Source organism: Dromiciops gliroides, chromosome 4 (genome assembly GCF_019393635.1).
Source record: "Dromiciops gliroides isolate mDroGli1 chromosome 4, mDroGli1.pri, whole genome shotgun sequence".
Classification (NCBI taxonomy): Eukaryota; Metazoa; Chordata; class Mammalia; order Microbiotheria; family Microbiotheriidae; genus Dromiciops; species Dromiciops gliroides.
In genome coordinates, this window is record NC_057864.1 from 122142103 (window position 1) to 122163100 (window position 20998).

General features: G+C 35.5%; 1 protein-coding gene across 1 annotated transcript in view; it reads left to right on the forward strand.

Moving 5' to 3' along the window:
- Positions 1 to 20998, forward strand: part of IARS2 (isoleucyl-tRNA synthetase 2, mitochondrial) — a 65127-nt gene that overhangs the window by 13018 nt on the left and 31111 nt on the right. Inside the window, exons 3-12 of the mRNA XM_043962723.1 lie at positions 1661 to 1820; positions 5172 to 5320; positions 5404 to 5453; positions 5544 to 5653; positions 6132 to 6222; positions 7163 to 7278; positions 11490 to 11659; positions 12080 to 12170; positions 12871 to 13022; positions 16044 to 16204. Of these exons, the coding sequence (XP_043818658.1) occupies positions 1661 to 1820; positions 5172 to 5320; positions 5404 to 5453; positions 5544 to 5653; positions 6132 to 6222; positions 7163 to 7278; positions 11490 to 11659; positions 12080 to 12170; positions 12871 to 13022; positions 16044 to 16204 (1250 nt within the window). The remainder of the gene's footprint in view (positions 1 to 1660; positions 1821 to 5171; positions 5321 to 5403; positions 5454 to 5543; positions 5654 to 6131; positions 6223 to 7162; positions 7279 to 11489; positions 11660 to 12079; positions 12171 to 12870; positions 13023 to 16043; positions 16205 to 20998) is intronic.

Here is a 20998-nt window from a genome sequence, read left to right on the forward strand (position 1 = left end):
TGTAGCATTCTTGGTAATGTCTTTCCTTTTTTTCCCCCTTTTGGTTGGGTAAGAGGCAAAGTAATGATATTTAGTCCATTCAGATAGAACTTGACTTTGTCCATATATCGTGCAGCATGTCCTAATGCAGCTTATTAAAGTTCAAACTGCACTAAGATTTTTGGGATACCTCGTATGTCTGTATGTATCTCAGATAGGTATGTCTCTTTATATCCATGTGCATAGGTGGATATATACATACACATAAATGAGAGGCAGGATGGTACAGCAGAAGACTCAACCTGTATTCACATTCTGCAGATGCTAGCTGTGTGACCTTGTGCCCCTGGTGACTCTCAAAGACTGTAAGTTGCAGAGAAGGGGCTGATAGGCGTTGGTAGGCAGAATTTCTTCATTTCTTGTTACCAAGAAAATCACATATTCTCACTGGCTGTCCATATCAAATAAACATTTCTTCATTATGTCATGGAATGAAGCTGGTCTTGAGGTCTTGAAGGCTGGATCAGTGGGGCACAAGCTGTGGTAGAGACCAACAAGTTGCAAATGCTTCAAGTACTGGCTTGGTATAACAGATGACTGTGGTTCTCTGACAAACAAGCTAGCTAAGTTCAGAGTTTTTTTTTTAATGTCCATTATTACTTTTTTTTTTTTTGGCGAGGCAATGGGGGTTAAGTGACTTGCCCAGGGTCACACAGCTAGTAAGTGTTAAGTGTCTGAGGCCAGATTTGAACTCAGGTACTCCTGAATCCAAGACCGGTGCTTTACCCATGGTGGGTAAAGCACCGGTCTTGGATTCAGGAGTACCTGAGTTCAAATCTGGCCTCAGACACTTAACACTTACTAGCTGTGTGACCCTGGGCAAGTCACTTAACCCCCATTGCCTCGCCAAAAAAAAAAAAAAACTATCTTTTGGGCACAGTAGATAGAGTACTGGCCCTGAAGTTGAGAGGACCTGAGTTTAAATATCACCTTAGATACTTATTAGCTGTGTGACCCTGGGCAAGTCACTTAACCCCAATTGCCTTAGAAACATCTGGGGCCATCTCCAGTTGTTCTGATAATATATCTTGCCACTGGACCCAGAGGGCTCTGGAGGAGTGAGATCAGTGACCTTGCATAGCCCTCTAACTTAAATCCAATTCATTGCAAGTCATGACATCTGTCATGGTATTCATTGAGAAAGAAGGATAACCAGCAACAAACCATCTATTAGAGGGAGGTGGGGAAGGGAATATGCATTTATAGAATGTCTGCTCTGTCCCAAGCACTTTACCAAACATCTCATTTGATCCTTGCAGCAACCCTGCAAGGTAAGTGCTATAATTATCCCCATTTTTACAGTTGAAGAAACTGAGGCAAGTGGGTAAAATGACTTAGCCAGGCTCACACATCTGATAAGTGTCTGAAAGGCTGGGTTTGAAATTTGAATTCGGGTCTTCCTGATTCTAGTCCCAGCACTCTATCTACTGGGCCACCTAGCTGAATGATATATTCCCCTAACTATATGAGCTATATGTTTAGTAAAATCATAGATATCTGAAGCATTTATGTAAAAACTTACCTTCATGTTTATATGAAAAGGTTGGATCCATATTTTAAACATTTAAGCATTAGATACATTTAAGTGGAGCTCATAATTTTTTGTTTGTTTTTTTTATAGATCTTGAAAGATATAACTAATCGGTTCCAAATGATGAGAGGTTCAAAGGTACATTTTGTGCCAGGTTGGGATTGCCATGGATTGCCCATTGAATTAAAAGCACTTTCAGAACTTGGAGAAAAAGCTCAGAATCTTTCACCAATGGAAATTAGAAAGAGAGGTAAATTTTTTGTGTTGTGATTTTAAATAATGGCAGAGATACTTTATCAAACTCATTGATTTCTTTCCAATTAAAAATTCTTTACCCAATTTTTATTGATGTTTTCTATTTTCATATCACCTTGATATGTGAATATATCCCTCTCTCCTACCTAGTCAATTGTCCCATGTAATAGAAATTAAAAAAAGATGAAAAAGTTCAACAAAACAAATCATACACATTGTTTATGTCTGACAGTACAGTCGGTTCTTCTATAAAATAACATCTGCATTTCTAATCAATTACTGGATGCTTTGCAAAATTACACAATAAAACAAATTTGCATTTTCAAATATATAGTAAAACTGGCTATATATGCAATAGTGTAAATGTGCATTTTCTAAACATTTACAGGCCTTTTTTTTTTTTTAACTACAGGTTCCCTGCTACACACACACACACCGCTATAGAACAGTGAAATCTGCCAGAAAAAATTTTGTTTTTCTCCACCCAAAAAATTGCTTTTTATAAAATGTGTTCTGTTTTCCACGAAGTGTAGGGTTTTTGAATCAGAGCTTTGGGAGGTGATGAGGCTCTCTTAATTGTTGGATATTGAAAGAAGGAATTAAAAAGCATATATACCTGTGTTCACATTTGGGGGGGGGGGCAATTAGGGTTAAGTGACTTTCCCAAGGTCACACAGCTAGTAAGTGTTAAGTGTCTGAGGTCAGACTTGAACTCAGGTCCTCCTAACTCCAGGGCTGGTGCTCTATCCACTGCACCATCTAGCTGCCCCTCCTGTGTTCACATTTAACACTGTCTTCTAGTTATATGAGCTTGGTATTTCAACCAGTAGTTGTATTTCTGGTTCTATAAACCAAAAGCAAGCTTAACATTTTATTTTATTTTATTTTTTTAATTAATAAAGTATTTTTTTTTCCTGTTACATGTAAAGATAGTTCTCAACTTTTGTTTATACAGGCTTTCCAATTTCAGATTTTTCTCCCTCCCTCCCCCCTCCCCTAGACAGCAGGTAATCTGATATAGGTTATCTATATCTATATCTATATACACACATAATAACATTAATCCTATTTCTGCATTAGTCATGTTATAAGAGAAAAATCAGAGCAATGATGGAAAACCTCAAAATAGAAAAAACAACAGCACCAAAAACAAAAGAAATAGTATGGTTCATTCAGCATTTATACTCCACAGTTCTTTTTTTTTTTTTCTTGGATTTGGAGATCCTCTTCTATCATGATTTCCCTGGAACTCTTCTGTACCATTGCACTGGTGAGAAGAATATAGTCCATCACAGTAGATCAACACTCAATGTTGATGATACTGTGTACAATGTTCTTCTAGTTCTGCTCATCTCACTCATCATCAGCCCACACAAGATCCTCCAGGTTTCTCTGAATTCCTCCTGCTCATTGTTTCTTACAGCACAATAGTATTCCATTGTATTCATATACCACAACTTGTCCAGCCATTCCTCAATTGATGGGCATCCCCTCAACCTCCAATTCCTTGCCACCACATGAAGAGCAGCTATAAATATTTTTGTACATGTGGGTCCCTTTCCCCTTTCCATGATTTCCCTGGGAAAAAGACCCAAAAGTGGTATTGCTGGGTCAAAGGGTATGCACAGCTTTATAGCCCTTTGGAAACAGGTCCAAACTGCTCTCCAGAATGGTTGGATCAGTTCACAGCTCCACCAACAATGCATTAGTGTTCCAATTTTCCTACAGCTTCTCCAACATTTATTATTTTCCTTTTTTTGTCATTTTAGCCAACCTGATAGGTGTCAGGTGGTACCTCAGAGTTGTTTTAATTTGCATCTCTCTAATCATTAGAGATTTAGAGCATTTTTTTCATATGGGAATAGATAGCTTTGGTTTCTTCATCAGAAAACTGCCTGTTCATATCCTTTGACCATTTCTCAATTGGGGAATGACTTGGATTCTTATAAATTTGATTTAGTTCCCTATATATTTTAGAGATGAGGCCTTTATCAGAAGCACTGGTCACAAAAATTGTTTCCCAGCTTTCTACCTCCCTTCTAATTTTGGATGCATTGCTTCTGTTTGTACAAAAATTTTTTAATTTAATGTACTCAAAATCATCCATTTTGCATTTCATAATATACTCTATCTCTTGTTTGGTCATAAACTGTTTTCCTTTCCAAAGATCTGATAGGTATACTATTCCTTTTTCTCCTAATTTACCTATGGTATCACCGCTTATGTCTAAATTGTGTATCCATTTTGACCTTATTTTAGTATAAGGTGTAAGATGTTGGTCTATGCCTAATTTCTGCCATACTATCTTCCAGTTTTCCCAGCAGTTTTTGTCAAATACTGAGTTCCTATCCCAGAAGCTGGAGTCTTTGGGTTTATCAAACACTACATTACTAGTGTCATTTACTACTGCATTTCCTGTGCCTAGCCTATTCCATTGATCTACCACTCTATTTTTTAGCCAGTACCAGATAGTTTTGATGACTGACGCTTTATAGTAAAGCTCCAGGTCTGGTACTGCTAACCCACCTTCCTGTAAATTTTTTTTTCATTATTTCCCTGGATATTCTTGATTTTTTTGTTTTTCCAGATTAATTTTGTTATTATTTTTTCTAGCTCTTTAAATAATTTTTAGGTAGTCTGATTGGTATGTCACTGAATAAGTAAATTAATTTAGGCAGTATTGTCATTTTTACTATATTAGCTCTGCCTATCCATGAGCAATTGATATCTTTCCAGTTATTTAGATCTGATTTGATTTGTGTGAAGAGTGTTTGGTAGTTGTCTTCATAGAGTTCCTGGGTTTGTCTTGGCAAGTAGATTCCCAAGTATTTCATATTATCTACCATCACTTTAAATGGAATTTCTCTTTCTATCTCTTGCTGCTGGACTTTGTTGGTCATGTATAGAAAAGCTGATGATTTATGTGGATTTATTTAAGCTTAACATTTTAAATTAAATTCGTTCACATTCTCCTTTCTCCCCCTCTGAAAGGATGTATGAAATCTTTTCTTTATGTGGGGAGTAAACAAGAAAAAAAAGTTACATAAAATTATAGCTATTGATTATTTGTGTATCATGATTTCACCCCCCTTTTCTGCAAAGATATGAAATTAGATCAATTATCTTAGTTCTTTTATTATGTATGTTGAAATGGGTAATAAATGCCACTGATGTGTACAAACTAACAAGAAATCATAAAAAGGAAGGAAAACACACTGTAGAAATTATTTATCTTCCCTTCTACCCTGTTTTCCTGTCAATCTTTGACATTTTAGAGAACATATGCTTAACTTACGTTTTAAGTATTTAATTGAATTTTTTTTAAAAAAAGAATAATCTTTTTCAGCCAGAGCATTTGCAGAAGCAGCTATTGAAAAACAGAAGTCAGCATTTATTCGTTGGGGTATAATGGCAGACTGGAATAATTGCTACTACACATTTGATGGAAAGTATGAGGCCCAACAGATAAAAATGTTCTATCAAATGTATGATAAGGTATTTTTATTTGAATAATTTAAAAAACATTTTAAAGTATGTGTCACAAAAATATTGTTTTAATGTAATTTTATCTTCTACAGGATTTGATATATAGAGCTTATAAACCTGTATATTGGTCTCCTTCAACAAGGTATGTTTAACCACTGGGCAGTAAAAGGGGACAGTTTTCAAGTAAGTTCAAAGCATTTATTTGTTAACTTAATGTATTAAAATTTTTTAGGACTGCGTTGGCTGAAGCTGAACTTGAATATAATCCTGAGCATGTTAGTCGCTCTGTCTATGTCAAGTTTCCACTCTTGAAACCTCCTCCCATCCTGGCCTCTGTCTTAGGTAAGATCTATTATAGTTCTTCTGTTACAGATATGGCATCGGAGTATTTGTTGTTTCCTCACCACAGCCTGTGTTTGTTTGTTTTTTTGCCTTTGTACCTTTTTTTAATTCATGTTTTTCCTTATGTCTTAGAATATCTTTTCCCCCCACAACTCTTTCATTTGAAATCTTAACATCTTTCAATACCTTGTTTAAATGTTATCTTGTCTGTCATCTGGAACTGAAGTCTTAAACATTTTATACTTGATTCATATGCTTGTACTTTTTAGATTGTCTTTTTATTTGTATAAATGTATATATCTTTTTTTATACCTTTAGATTGTAAGCTCTTTTGGGGCAGGGACTATCCTATTTCCTAGTCCTCTGGCTTCTCCTTTCTCCAGCCCTCCCAAGTGCCCAGTAAGGTGCTCTACATACAGTAGGGATATAGTATACTGTTTTTTGGGCCACTCACCATACATTTCTATCTTTCCTACAGAGGACTCCTCGCCTGTCAGTGCAATAATCTGGACTACACAGCCTTGGACTATTCCAGCCAATCAGGCCATTTGCTATATGCCAGAATATAAGTATGTGTTGGGACTCTTTGTTTTATCCATATTTGGTGGTAACACATTTAATGTCTAAAATCTTAAAACCTAGTGAATACTATCCTGGTGATAGCGCAAACTTGATTAGTTTTATTTGATTTCTTAAAATGTTGTGAACTTTTGATTTAGCTATTTCCTTTGATATTGTTATTGGGAAGGGGTAGGGAATGGAGCTAGATCTGTGATTTCATTTGTTATAGGAAACTCTTGTGAGGCACCTCCCTCTCCCAATGTAGGTCAACATTTCCCCTACAACTTGGAAGTATTTACCTAGGACACAGGTATCAGACGTAGAGACCTGAGCCTCATGACCCCACAGCCCACTCCAGGGTGCTCCATCCAGATTACAATGGAATTGGCAAATATTTAACAAAAAATAATACAAGAGAACATGGATAACCTTACATTTTAACTCACAGGGATTCTTATATACTGAATGGTGCCTCTTGCTTCTCTTAGAGTTTGACACCTCTGACCTGGAGCACTGAAAGGTTAAATGACTTCCTGGGGTCACATTGTCAGCATGTAAAAGCAGGGCTTGAGCCCTAATTAACCTGGCTCTGAAGCCAGGGCTCTTGCCTATGACAAGCTAGGCAGCTTTACATATGTTATGTATATTAGGGAAAGATTGGGAGACAGTATCTTGTCTAGAGTCTTTTTCAGAATTGCTCTAAGAGGCAGCTAGGTGGCGCAGTGGATAAAGCACTGGCCCTTGATTCAGGAGGACCTGAGTTCAAATCTGGCCTCATATATGTGATAATTACTAGCTGTGTGACCCTGGGCAAGTCACTTAACCCTCATTGCCCCACCGGAGGGAAAAAAAGAATTCCTCTATAAGTTGATTCTAGCATGATAAACATAGACATCTCAGTGATTCTTGTTTTATTACTACTAATAGACTTCTAATATTTTACTCTAGGTATTCCATCGTCAAATGTGCCAACTCTGGAGAATATTATATACTAGCTGCTGAAAAAGTATCATCTATAGCTACTATTTTGGGAACAGAATTTGAAGTTATTTCAACATTTTTAGGTAAAAATGAATAAATAATTGGAACATCATGCTTATCAGTTACATAAAATAATCATTTGAATATAGTGCTTGAAGCAAAGCACTTTTCAAAAACAGTGGACACTATCTTTCTCTTCTAGGAGCTTAGCTTCTAACAGAGGGGATGATATTTTAAAAGAATATACATTAGATATATCTAAAATTTAGAAATATTGATAAAATAAACAAAAGTTATATGCCTATATATAATAGTCAAAATATCCGCATAATATACATACATACGTGTGTGTGTGTGTGTATGTGTGTATACACATATTGCTGAATACAGACTCACACACTCTCTGCCAAAAACTTATTTAATACTTTTGAGGAGAAATTAAATTTTTGAGAATCAAAATTCTGATTGTGGAGAAAGTGGCTAAGTTCTAGAAAGCATACTAAAACCAGCTCCCAACCAAAGTGATACAACCAAATTATAAGTAGCTGTAATTTGGAAGTTTCAGCTCAGAAGACCTAAAGAGTTGGTGACCTTATAAAATAGAAACAATATAAATAATACTGGATAAGATCTAAAGACTGCTGAATAATAATTTTTTTAGAAGACTAGAAAAAATGAGTCATGGGTTTAAAAAAATTAGTCTCTCAAACAAAAACCTTACATGAATAACTGGAAAAATTAAAGAGACTAGACTAGGAGATGTGACATCTTCAGACAAAAGGAAGATGAAAAATTTGTCCAACTAAAGTAACTATATGAGTCACTAAATATGATAGATTAGTTGCCTTGAAATTAATTATTCGTGAAAGAATTTGAAGACAACAAATAATTGTGAATTTTTAAAATATATGAATGACAGAACAAATAAGGTGTCCTTTATATAAAAAGCAGAAAGTCAGAAATTTATTGAAGTCTCAATATTATCATTTTAAAATAAATAATTTCAATAAAGTTAGACATCTCCATGAATTTTTTTGCTTCTCCTTTTTCCGAAGAGGATATTTGCAGGAATGCTCTTTTTAGAAGTTGTGCTTCCCTTATCAACAAGCTAGTTTTAAATAAGTCAAAAGATTGATGTCCTTAACCCAGGAGGAGTTTGAAAAAACTCAGTGAAAAAACATTGTGGGTATATTGACTTAAATGTCAGGTTTAGTTCTAATTGACCACTGTGCAGTATCATTGGATTGCCAGCATAAATCCAATCCATTAAATTAATTAAAGGAAATCTTTGAAAGGACAAAGGAGTAGATCTCAATTTCTTAGCTTGAAAACTGGTTTGAACAATATGAGTAACTTTCTTCAGCAAATATAACCTCTGTGAGGAAAGTTAGTATGGTTCCTGTAAAAGAAATCTTGCTTGACTTGATTATTTGAGGAAGTAATAAGTATCTGAACAAGGGGACCTGGCAAATCTAATTTATAAATATGTTCAGAAGCTTTTGATTTGGTTTAATAATTTGTTTTAAATGGTGTGTCCAAAAAATGGTTTGTCACAGAATTGTGAGATGTATTTTGATATACATCAGGAATTAGTTTAAGGAAAGTAAAATAAAGGGTAAATATAAATAAGCACTTAATTGGATGAACAAATGTAAATTGTGGGTCATATATCTATTATATATTGTCAGGAAAAGAGCATCCATCGGTAGTGAAATGCCAAGCCAGCTGAGCTAACTTGAAGAAGAAGATATTGAAACAGTTATATTAAGTGTCATCTTGAGAGTTTGTATGTATAGCGTGTGGAGAGAGTGTCAAATGAAACTCAGTGTATTCAGATAAAAGATAGTTCTTTTAGGGAAAAATAATTCAAGTTATTCTTGTGAGATAAAAGGTTCTGAGCCATTCCTTAGAAAAATGAACTATCAATGATTGTAGTTTATTGACTAACGCTATCAACCCAATGTGATTGAATGGATAAATTAGCATTTAATTGCTAACTATATGCCAAGCACTGTACTAAGGGTCTGGGGATACAAATAGGAAGGGCTAGATAGACCCTGCTGTCAAGAGCTCATGCTTTACTTCGTCTCATCATTAGGTATGGAGTTGTTAACCATCCCATTCTAACCCTATAGTTAAGCATCACAGGCAAAAGGAAGGAAATGGAATAGGCTGCCTCCAATGGGGGCAGTTGATGGCCCTGCTCTTGTGAGGAGGGAAGGTTTGGATGCCCTGATGTCTTTGATGCTCCCATCCAGGATGATCCTTCATAGAAGGGGGAAAGGGAAGACAAAGGGATTAGGGGACCGTGGATTGTGGCTACTCTTCCCCAAACCCTGTAGTTCTAAAAGGCAACAAAGTGCTAAGCAGTATCAGGAATACTACCCTTTAACAAGAAAAGAATATGGTTCATTTATTCAGCAGGATTTATTAAAATTAAATGCTATGTTCATAGCACTGCTATTATTCACTAGGCATAGAGACAAAAATAGGACAGTACCTGGGACATTCTAAACACTTTATAAATGCTTCTTGACTGACTGACTGACTGACTGACTGAAACAAATTAAGATAATTCCTTCCCCTAAAGTACTTCAAATCATGTGCAATTACAGTCTGTGTTATTCCTGCAATTCCATCTGCTGCAGTGGTATGAAACAGCAATAGAAATAGGGGCCACTAAACCATATATAACGATCCCTATAGGCTTTGTCTACACACACACACACACACACACACACATGCATATAATTTTTACATACATATACAATTATATGTAGTAGATATATATATATATATATATATATATATATATGTATTATTTATTAGTATAGCAATACATTAAAATCAGATAGGAACTATATTTTAATCTGATTTGGACCATACTCAGGAGTATTGGGTGCAGTGTGCAGCCAGAAGGCAATGTGACATCTTTGGTCAAGTATGCCTCAGTAAAGGCACAGTGAAGCTAAAGAGACAACTAAAAACATCAATAGATATGAAGGTGGGTGACAAGAAATAAATATACATCAGTTTTGGGAAATGGTTGGAATGTATGAGATACACTTGCCAAATCTTGTTGAACTAGGTAATTTAAAAGTGTACTTGCTTCTTTTTTTTCCCCAGTATACTTTATTCTTGAATCTTCCTTACCTCTACCATTCCCCCAGATTTTTAAAGGTTTCTTTTTTTTTGATAGGGCAATGAGGGTTAAGTGATTTGCCCAGGGTCATACAGCTAGTACGTGCCAAGTGTCTGAAGTCAGATTTGAACTCAGGTCCTCCTGAATCCAGGGCTGGTTGTTTATTCACTGTGCCACCTAGCTGCCCAAGGTTTCCTTTTAAGATAAATTTTATAATGTAATGGTTTTTTGTTTTTGTTTTTTGGTGAGGCATTTGGGGTTAAGTGACTTGCCCAGGGTCACACAGCTAGTAAGTGTTAAGTGTCTGAGGCCAGATTTGAACTCAGGTCCTCCCGAGTCCAGGGCCAGTGCTCTATCCAGTGCGCCATCTAGATGCCCCTTAATGTAATGTTTTAAACATCAGGTTTATAGAATTTGTTAACCCAAGAAGTGGTATAAGTAACAGATACAAAGAACTTTAAAAGATATTTAGATAAATTCAGGTGTTAGAGTTAATAAGGAAAGCTCATGTTATTGGGTTATGGACCTACCCTTTTGAGTTAATTTCCTGGAGAACAGTTACCATATCCTCTCACAGATCCTTGAGTATAGGCCAGGATTCATATTGAACCAACTTGGTTTACCTTTCTTAAGTGCTTATATAATTCATATATCAGGAAAATTATTATTAGCAATATGCTATTCCCCATACTCTAATGAATATGTTATTCCCCTAATCTTACATCAAATTCAGATCACCAAACATTAAATGTCTTCCATGTACCATGCCACGCAATGAGGCTGTAAGTATGACAAAACCCCTGCTCTCAAAGAGCTTAGGATCAGATCTACTAGGAAGAAAGAATCAAAAGAACATCTGAATATAATTTATTTTTTTTTTGGCGAGGCAATTGGGGTTAAGTGATTTGGATCAGATCTACTAGGAAGAAAGAATCAAAAGAACATCTGAATATAATTTATTTTATTTTATTTTTTTGGCCAGGCAGTTGGGGTTAAGTGATTTGCCCAGGGTCACACAGCTAATAAGTGTCAAGTATCTGAGTCTGGATTTTAACTCAGGTCCTCCTGAATCCAGGGCCAGTGCTCTATCCACTGCACCCCCTAGTTGCCCCTGAATATAATTTTTTTAATGGTTATTTTCTTTTCTTTCAGGAGCTGATATGGAAAGTGGTTCTTGTGCTCATCCTACAATTGCTGACAGAGTCTCTCCACTCTTACCTGCCCAACATGTGACTTTGTATAAAGGCACAGGCTTGGTTCATACAGCCCCAGCTCATGGGATGGAAGATTACAGTGTAGCTTCCGTGCACAAGCTGCCCTTGGTAGCATTTCTTGTTCTCTTTTTTTTGAAGAGGGAGGGGTGAGGAAGAATAGCTATTTACTGCTTTTATCAAATGAATGTAATTCATTTTGACCAAGAAACAGTTTAGTTTATTCCATTCTTTTTCATCCATTCTCAGCTCTTTCATTTATTACTCATTTTTTAGATGAAACATGGTTCTGACATTTTGTTTTTTAAACTGAAACATTTTGATAGCTTTTGTTATTAAACTTCAGGAGTATGTCAGTACTACAGATATTTTTTAGAAGGGAACTTGAATTGTGTAATTAGAACTAAAATGTATCAAGTTTTCATTCTAGAGCAAGAATTAGTTATCATCAGATCTCATTATTGATTCTTTGTTTAGTTTGTCAGATGTCTCTTAACATTTTGTTTTAATTGACTAAAATGAACTTCCTAGGATTGTTTGGTGGATGAACATGGGAATTTCACAGAAGCTGCAGGAAGTGAACTTGAAAACAAGAATGTCCTTGAGGAAGGGGCTGATACTGGTCAGTGTTTCCTCAACTTGTCATCTAAGCACATTCTGTGGGTAGCAGGAGCAAGTAGCATCTGTGTGTCTCTTTTCCTCTGGTCTTTAGAGTTTTGTAACTTGAAGTGATTCTTCCCAGTTTAAGGCAAAATCGTTAAGTCGCTTATTTTCATTTATTTTGCCAAATGATATACTTTGTATTTTTAACCGAGACTACTTAGTAGCAAAGTTTCATTCACCAGTATGTGTGACTTGATAGATTCATGGAAGAGGATTTAGTAATGAAACCACTCTCCTTAAACCAAGACAAGAATAAACTTGGATGTTCCTAGGATTCCAAAAGATTTTCTAGCTTGATATTGTGGAGTGGCTCTGGTTCTCATGGTTCTATATAGCTACTTGAACTTTACCTTTGCTTTTAACTGAAGAAGAAGGTGCCATTATGTGGAATACTAGTCGTTAAACCTATTACCTGCCCAGACTTTTCACTCTTTTTCTGAGTGACCCCTTTTCTGTGAGGGCTTCTGCAGACTCTGATTTTTGTACCAGGGTAGTGGGTGTCTTTGGTGATAGAAACTGCTGGCCTAGACTTTACACTGCTGAATAGTTGTTGGGATTGTGCTTAGAAGGTTTTAGAAAAAAAATTTTTTTAAAGGTTTTATAGTTCTACACACCTTCTTATATCTAACTTACAATTCTGTGTTGTTGTTTTTTATTAGTGATAAAGATGCTTCAATCTACAAAGAATTTGCTAAAGGAGGAGAAGTTTTCACATAGTTATCCTTATGACTGGAGGACAAAGAAACCAGTTATTATTCGCCCTAGCAAGCAGTGGTTTATAAAAATAGAAGATATGACAGCTACAGCAAAGGTACCAGACTTAGATCGCTTTTCCTATAAATATAGGATTGAGTCCTCCCCCAGGCTTATGTACATACATAGTCTTTGAAGGAACATATTTAATTTGTACTGCCTTCTTTTCATAGAATCATAAAATCATTGAAGCTTAAAGCTTGATAGTACCTTCAAGATCATTTAGTCTGTAATCTTTATTTTATGAATGGCAAAACATGGCAAAAGAGTTTATATGTGATATGGGCAGGCTTATTTGCACAATCAGCTAGTTAGCTCAGTTCCTTGTTAAAACAAAAACAGTTTTAAGCCATAGTATTTCCTATATTTAACAATTAACATCTTAACCATTCAACTTGGAATTCTGTGCTTTGGAAAAATGAGTTTTCGTTGTGATTAGATAATATTTTTGAATTCACGAAGTAAAGTTTTTAACCATGCAGAAACACTTTTATGAAGTATTTCAGTTCTAAAAACTTTTATATATTTTTAGCATTCATTTTTTAAAATTTTTGAGTCCCAAATTCTCTCCCTCCTTCCAATCCCTGCCCTCCCCACTCATTGAGAAGGGGCAAGCAATATATCAGTTGTGCATGTGAAGTCATGTAAAACAAACAAACAAAAAAACCCAAGAAAAATATACTAAAAAAAAAAATGCTTCAGTCTGTACTCAGTGTTCTCCAGTTGTCTCTCTGTAGGTGGAGAGCAATTTTCATCATGAGTCCTTTGATCTCCTTTTGGTTTTAGGGACTTGAGCATCTGACTTTAGCATGATCCCACCTGAATTTGGTTAAGAGGTTAGTCTCGGGGCAGCTAGGTGGCGCAGTGGAAAGAGCACCAGCCCTGGATTCAGGAGGACCTGAGTTCAAATGCGGCTTCAGACACTTAACACTTACTGGCTGTGTGACCCTGGGCAAGTCACTTAACCCCAATTGCCTCACCAAAAAAAGGAGGTTAGTCTCAAATTAGTAATATCGTGTAAATGAAATCTATAGCTATATTAAACAGTCATTACAGTGGCTCCTTACTCGTCCTTTCACAAATCTGTAAAGTTAAAGTAGGGACAGGGAGCATTTTTTTTTCTTATTAGGAACAACCAACCCACATTTCTAAAAAATCATTTGAAAGCTACTTAGGGTTTTTTTTGGTGAGGCAATTGGGGTTAAGTGACTTGCCCAGGGTCACACAGCCAGTAAGTGTTAAGTGCCTGAGGCCTGATTTGAACTTAGGTCCTCCTGAATCCAGGGCTGGTTCTCTATCCACTGCACCACCTAGCTACTTAGGTTTAAAAAAAAAAAAGACATTAAACTTGTTCTTGAGACAGTATAAAATGTTCCACACATTCTCTTCAAATTATAGGAGGAAACCTAAACACAACAAATAATAAAAAGTATAGTAGAAAAGAAAAATAAAATAAATTCAAGTACACAGACTCACATTGGGTAGCATTGCCATCTTGGGGCTTTTGAGGGCATTGAAATTGAACACAAACATTTTTTTACCTGCTAAACTTAAAAGTCAAGGGTTAATGTTTCCTTGGTTTATACCAAAGGAGAAGCTTCTAGGAAAAGATATTTATGTCCACCTATTTTTTAAAACAGGAGTTTTTAGTCTGTGGTATACAGTTCCCTTTTAGGTCCATGCATATTTTTCATGAGGTCTTTGAACTTGAAGGGGGAAATTACAACTTTATTTTCACTAATATCTAATTGAAACTTAGCATTTCCTCCAATTACAAATTTTTTTTTAAATCATTTTGAGAAGTGATCCATCGGCTCCACTAGACTGTCAGAAGGGTCTATGATATAAGGGTAAAGAATACTTTCTTTAAAATAACAAATCAACTTTAGGTTCTGAAATACTGCTTCAAGATTATACTAATTTGTTTTCTATTTTATTTGTTTTTCATACATTTTTATGGCTATATTTTGTTTTTACATCATGTATATTTCTCAGTATCTCTCCCCCTCCCAGACAGCCATCCTCTATTAAAAACAAATAAAACAGAGAAGGGAAAACAGTTGAGTAAAACTAGCACATCAAATAAAACACATTCTATGCAGTGTTTCCCACCCATATTCTCCTCCCTCTTCAAAGAAGAGAGGATGGAGAGGTGCCTTCTCATATCTCTTCTTTGGGGGCAAACTTATGGTTTTATTGTTATTTTTTCCTTTTCCATTGTTGTCATTCTGTGTATTGTTTTCCTAGTTTTGCTTACTTCATATTTATATCGGTTCTTAAAAGTCTTTGCATGCTTCTGTCTGTCATATTCATCATTTTACTGCATAGTTATATTTCATTATATTTATGTGCCAGAATTTGCTTAGCCATTCCCCAGTTAATGGGCTTCTAATTTATTTCCAGGTGTTCACTACTACAAAAAAAATGATGCTGTAAATTTTTCAGTTTTTATGGAACTTTTCTTTTTGTTTTTTTACTTCTTTGGGGTATATGCCTGGCAGTGAAATCTCCATGTAAGAAGCTACAGACATTTTAATCATTCTCTTTACATAATTCCAGATTACTTTTCAGAATGGTTATACCAATTCTCAGCTCCACTAACAGTTCCTAAGTGTGTATCTTTCCGTAACCCTATACAGTGTTGACTCTTCCCCCTCTTTTGTTACTTTCATGAATTTTCTGAGACAAAACTTCAGAATTACTTTGATTTGTATTTCTTTTAGTAATAGTGATTTGGATTATTCTTTTATATAATTGTTAATAGTTTAGAATTATTTTGAAAACTTTATATCCTTTAACCATATAGTGCTAATTTGGTTTTTTGTGACTGAAATAGGGATTAGTTAATTTTTCTGTTAATGAAGTGTGGTAGTTCTTGAACTATTCTGTTGGTTTTGATTTAGTGTTTTTACAAATTAATGTTATGATCTGTGATAAAGGCTTTATCATCACTTAGTTGGTTCCCCTGGTACACACCTGAAAAGATTTTACCTAGTTTACTTTCCTAGTTTTATACAAATTTATTTTTTAGCATGACTTCAGTAACCCAATTAAAAATGCATTTGTGAACTTATTGCAGGACTCATTAAGAAAGGTGAAATTTATTCCTGCATCAGCAATGAATAGTATGGTGGATATAATAGAGAGACGGCCATATTGGTGTATCTCAAGACAAAGAGTTTGGGGTGTTCCAATTCCTGTGTTCCATCACAAGACAAAAGATGAAATCTTGATCAACAGGTAGAAACTTTTTCTATATGTTTTATAAAATTTTTGTTAAATGTTTTTCAAAGGAAAAATATCTCAACTTCTCTGATCCTTCTTTTTATGTTTTTTGGATAAATTATATAATGTGTACTTTGTTTTCTCTGGGTAAAATGTGGTAATTTTATCAAAATATTTTCTTTTTTCATGGTTTCACTTGGTATGAAATTATTTTTTCCTATAGCTAGATATTTCTACTGCAGGGATGAATCCTCCATTTAGCAATACTACTTTATTTTAATCTTTTCACTTTTCCATTATTCTCTTCCTTTCCCCTTAGCTATGATCCTAAATTTCTGGAGCCTTTACTTGCATTGATGAGGAATTGGTAAAAAGAGTGGGATTTTAAAAATTTATGGGTATGTGAGGTAATTTTTTCCATTGAGATTATAGCTTGAAATCAGTAACATTATTTTCTTTTTTTTCTTTTCTTCTTTTTTTTTTTGGTGGGTCAGTTGGGGTTAAGTGACTTGCCCAGGGTCACACAGCTAGTAAGTGTTAGGTGTTTGGTGCCAAATTTGAACTCAGGTCCTCATGATTCCAGGGCCGGTACTCTATCCACTGCGCCACCTAGCTGCCCCAGTAACATTATTTTCAAATGAGAATTGAGGACTTGGTTTTAGATTATAGATAACTAAAGGAATTTTGGAAACTTGAGCTGAGATCCCCAACCATTTTGTGAAGAAGACACACTCTTGATTTACCTGAATCCTTGAGATTTTCATTGGCATATTGACAACAAACTAGCTGGATAGGATTGGGAGAGTATTAACAAAACTTTCAACTGGAGCTAGTAAAGTGAGTGCCTTTATTCCCCTTCTTGGCAAGTCAGAGGCTTGGTGAAAGTGGATGGTTTGGTGATCTACCGGCATTTAACAGTTTTGACTATGGACCTGATTCTAAGATGTGCCACACATGATTGCTGTCATCTTACTGTTAATAGACTGCTTTTGTTCAACAATTGCTTCATTCTTGCATCCTCTCTGCTTAGTGAATTCATGGAAGGTCATAATGGTTATTTCTGGGGACATAAGCCCCTCTTAAACCTTCTCATTCTGTTCATAACAAAGTCTCTCCTTGATCCCACATTCTTTTTATGTCTCACTCAGAATGTGGGCCTTCTCCACAACTTAAATTGTTCTGGCAGTATTTTTTTATTTTTATTGTTTTTTGGCGGGGAGGGCAGTGAGGGTAAAAGTGACTTGCGCAGGGTCACACAGCTAGTAAGTGTCAAGTGTTTGAAGTCAGATTTGAAATCAGGTCCCTCCTGAATCTTGTGCTTTATCCACTGCACAACCTCTGGCAGTTAATTTTTTTAGGGTATCTTCTGGGTTTGAGTATATGACAGAATCTCAGATCCCTGATTTAAGAATATATTTATGATTTCACATTAAAGTAAATTTTAAAGAACCTTAAATCTTACCAGGATTGCTATGTAGAGGTTAATACAGCATGAAACAAAAGCTTCCAAAGAGGCTTAGTTGCTTCATGTACCAGAAGAACCTTACTGGGAAAGGCCATATTTATAGGGTAGTCTTTCAGTGCAGACACTGAAGACAAACTTGAAGCTATGCTCCCATTTATACCCTAGAAAGATAGATTTATAATAATTTTCCCCCTGAAACAATTTGTTACAGTTAAGTGTGTTATTTAGGCAGTGTATGAACAGTTTATTGTTGCCTTGAGAAAAAGTTATTATAAAGTTATAATATCCACTTACTTGAGAAATCATAGCTATCACTTTACCTCTTGAGGCTAAGATGAAGTGGAGAAATAATAGAACTCAAACCTGGGTTTGATACTTTCCCTTTAAACACATTTGCTTCCAATCCTGCATGTCACTGAGATATTCTGTTTAAAAAATACAGTATTTTCCACCTTAGAATTTATGAACGTCCTTGTCTGCTCTATAAGACTTACATTAGAGAGGGGAAATCAGTTTGACTTCAGTAACCAAAAAATTATGTAAATTCAAGAATTTAGAATTATAAATTTCCTTATTACTTTGGGAAAAAACTTTTCCTTGTTTATTTCAGTAATAATAATGATATGTCATAAGAAGTAATATTAGGGGTGGCTAGGTGGCGCAGTGGATAAAGCGCCGGCCCTGGATTCAGGAGTACCTGAGTTCAAATCCAGCCTCAGACACTTGACACTTACTAGCTGTGTGACCCTGGGCAAGTCACTTTATCCCCATTGCCCTGCAAAAAAAAAAAAGTGATATTAGCTGGTCACATTTTTATAGTATATTTCTATAGTGTGTCAGCACTATATGCCCTTCAAACATATAACAGTAACTTAGAGCAAACCTCTATATAACAAAGTACTTAATAGAATTCACAAAACTGCAACTAAAAGGTATGACTATACTGTGAGTACATGGTCCAAACCCTCTACCTTCCAAACACAGGACAGCTATATACATTATAATATTCTTTTCTCCTCACTTTCCTTACATAGGTCCATCCAAAGCGGGACTTGCTACATAGAATGACCTGAGTGTCCATCTTCTTTAGGAGTTGAATCTTCTACATATGTTTTTAACCTTTTTTACATCCCTTCCTTCCTCTCCTGTGATGCTTGAAGGCAATACTTCTCTTGTAATGCTCCCAAAGCATCACTCAGTTGTTTCTCCTGCACGCATCCCCTTAGATATTTAGTTGCATTTTCCCATTTTATAGTTTAGGCACCAAGATGATGGCTGAAGTACACCTACACCTTGTTGCCTGGATTCTTTCTTGGTTCTGGGCCCAATATAGATAGTTAATCTTTGATGCAGGCCTGGTACTCATATAGTTGGTGATTTTTTTAGCAAACTTTTCCCTTGAGGGTTCTTTGTTCCTTATTTCTGAGATTAAAATAACTGGTATTCTTTTGAGTTCCTCTGTCTAGGTATCTGAATGACTTAATTTTTCTTTTGGAAAGATATACCATCCTCTGGGACTTTAGAACATTTTTATCTCTAGGACTCTGCATATTAATATACATACTTCACTGAAAGCCTTCTCTTATCCCTTAGACACTATAACTCGATGCTTTAAAGTTTACAAAGTGCTTTCCTTACCAATTTCTCAGTTGATCCTTATAGGCTTTAGAAGTGTAGGTGCTAGAAATATAATTATCCTTGTTTTACAAAGGAAATAACTAAGACTCAGAATTTTTTTGATTTTTCAAAAATATATATGTATATTTCAGAAACTATCTTGGTAGATGAGATGGCCCTTAGAATTTTATAAACTAGAATTCAATACCTTTTATGTATTACTCTGCCTTTTTTTCTTTCTAAATAAACTTCTTTTACATAACCAATTTACAATTTAGATTCTGCCCCCCCACCAGCCCTCCCAAATGAAAAACAAACAACAAATGAAAAATAAAACCATCACTATAAATATGCATAGTCAAGTGAAATAAATTCCCACATTAGCCATGTCTGAAAATGTATGTGTCTCTTTGGATTTTAAGCTCTTCATCTTTCTGGCTGAATGGCATCCTTCATCTTCAGTCTTCTGGACTCATTTCTTATCATTACATTGATTTAAGGTTCTAAAGTCTTTTAAAGTTGTTTTTCACTGGTATGTTATTCTATAAATTGTTCTGGTTTTGCTCTCTTCACTCAGTTCATTAAAGTATTCCTACTTTCTTCTGAAACTGTCACTTTTGTTTTTTTCTTGTGGCACAATAATGTTATATTACATTAATATACCATAATTTGTTTTAGCCATTCCAGTATATGACATGTCCTTCATTTCCAGTTTTTGTTTCTTCAGAAAAAGCTTCTCTGTCTCTCTACGTATACATATACCTGTGTGTGTGTGTGTGTGTGTGTGTGTGTGTGTGTGTGTGTGTGTGTGTGTGTGTATTAGGGGGTGCATATATGTCCTTCTCATCTTTACTTTCTTTGGGGGTAGATTTTAGTGTTATACATTTGATTCTGTTCCTTATATAAATTTTTTTTTCATTTTTTGAGTATTTTATTGTTTTCCAGTTACATATAAGGATAGTTTTCAACATTTGTTTTTACAGGATTTTTAGTTCCAAATTTTTTTCTCTCACCCTTCCTTCCCTCCCTCCTCCCCAAGACAGAAAGCAGTCTGATATAGGTTATATATGTATAATCACATTAAACATGTATCTACATTAGTCATCTTGTGAAAGAACAATCAGAGCACAAGGGAAAAACCTCAAAAAAGAAGGAAAACCAACAATCCAAAGGTAAAAACAGTATGTTTCAATCTGCATTCATAATCCACAGTTCTTTTTTCTGGATGTTGAGAACATTTTCTGTCATGAGTTATTTGAAACTGTTTTGGATCATTGCACTGCTGAGAAGAGCCAAATCTAACCCCATTGTTCATCACACAATGTTGCTGTTACTGTGTACAACGTTCTTCTGGTTCTGCTCCTCTCAGTCAGCATCAGTTCATGTAAGTCCTTCCAGACTTCTCTGAACTCCTGCTCATCGTTTCTTACAGCACAATAGTATTCCATTACATTCATATACATACCACAACTTGTTTAGCCATTCCCCTATTGATGGGCATTCCCTTGATTTCCAATTCATTGCCACCACAAAGAGAGCTGCTATAAATATTTTTGTACATGTGGGTCCTTTTCCCTCTTCTATGAATCTCTTTGGAATACAGACCCAGCAGGGTTACCACTGGGTCAAAGGGTATGAACATTCCCATAGCCCTTTGGGCATAGTTCCAAATTGCTCTCCAGAATGGTTGGATCATTTCACAGCTCCACCAACAATGCATTAGTGTT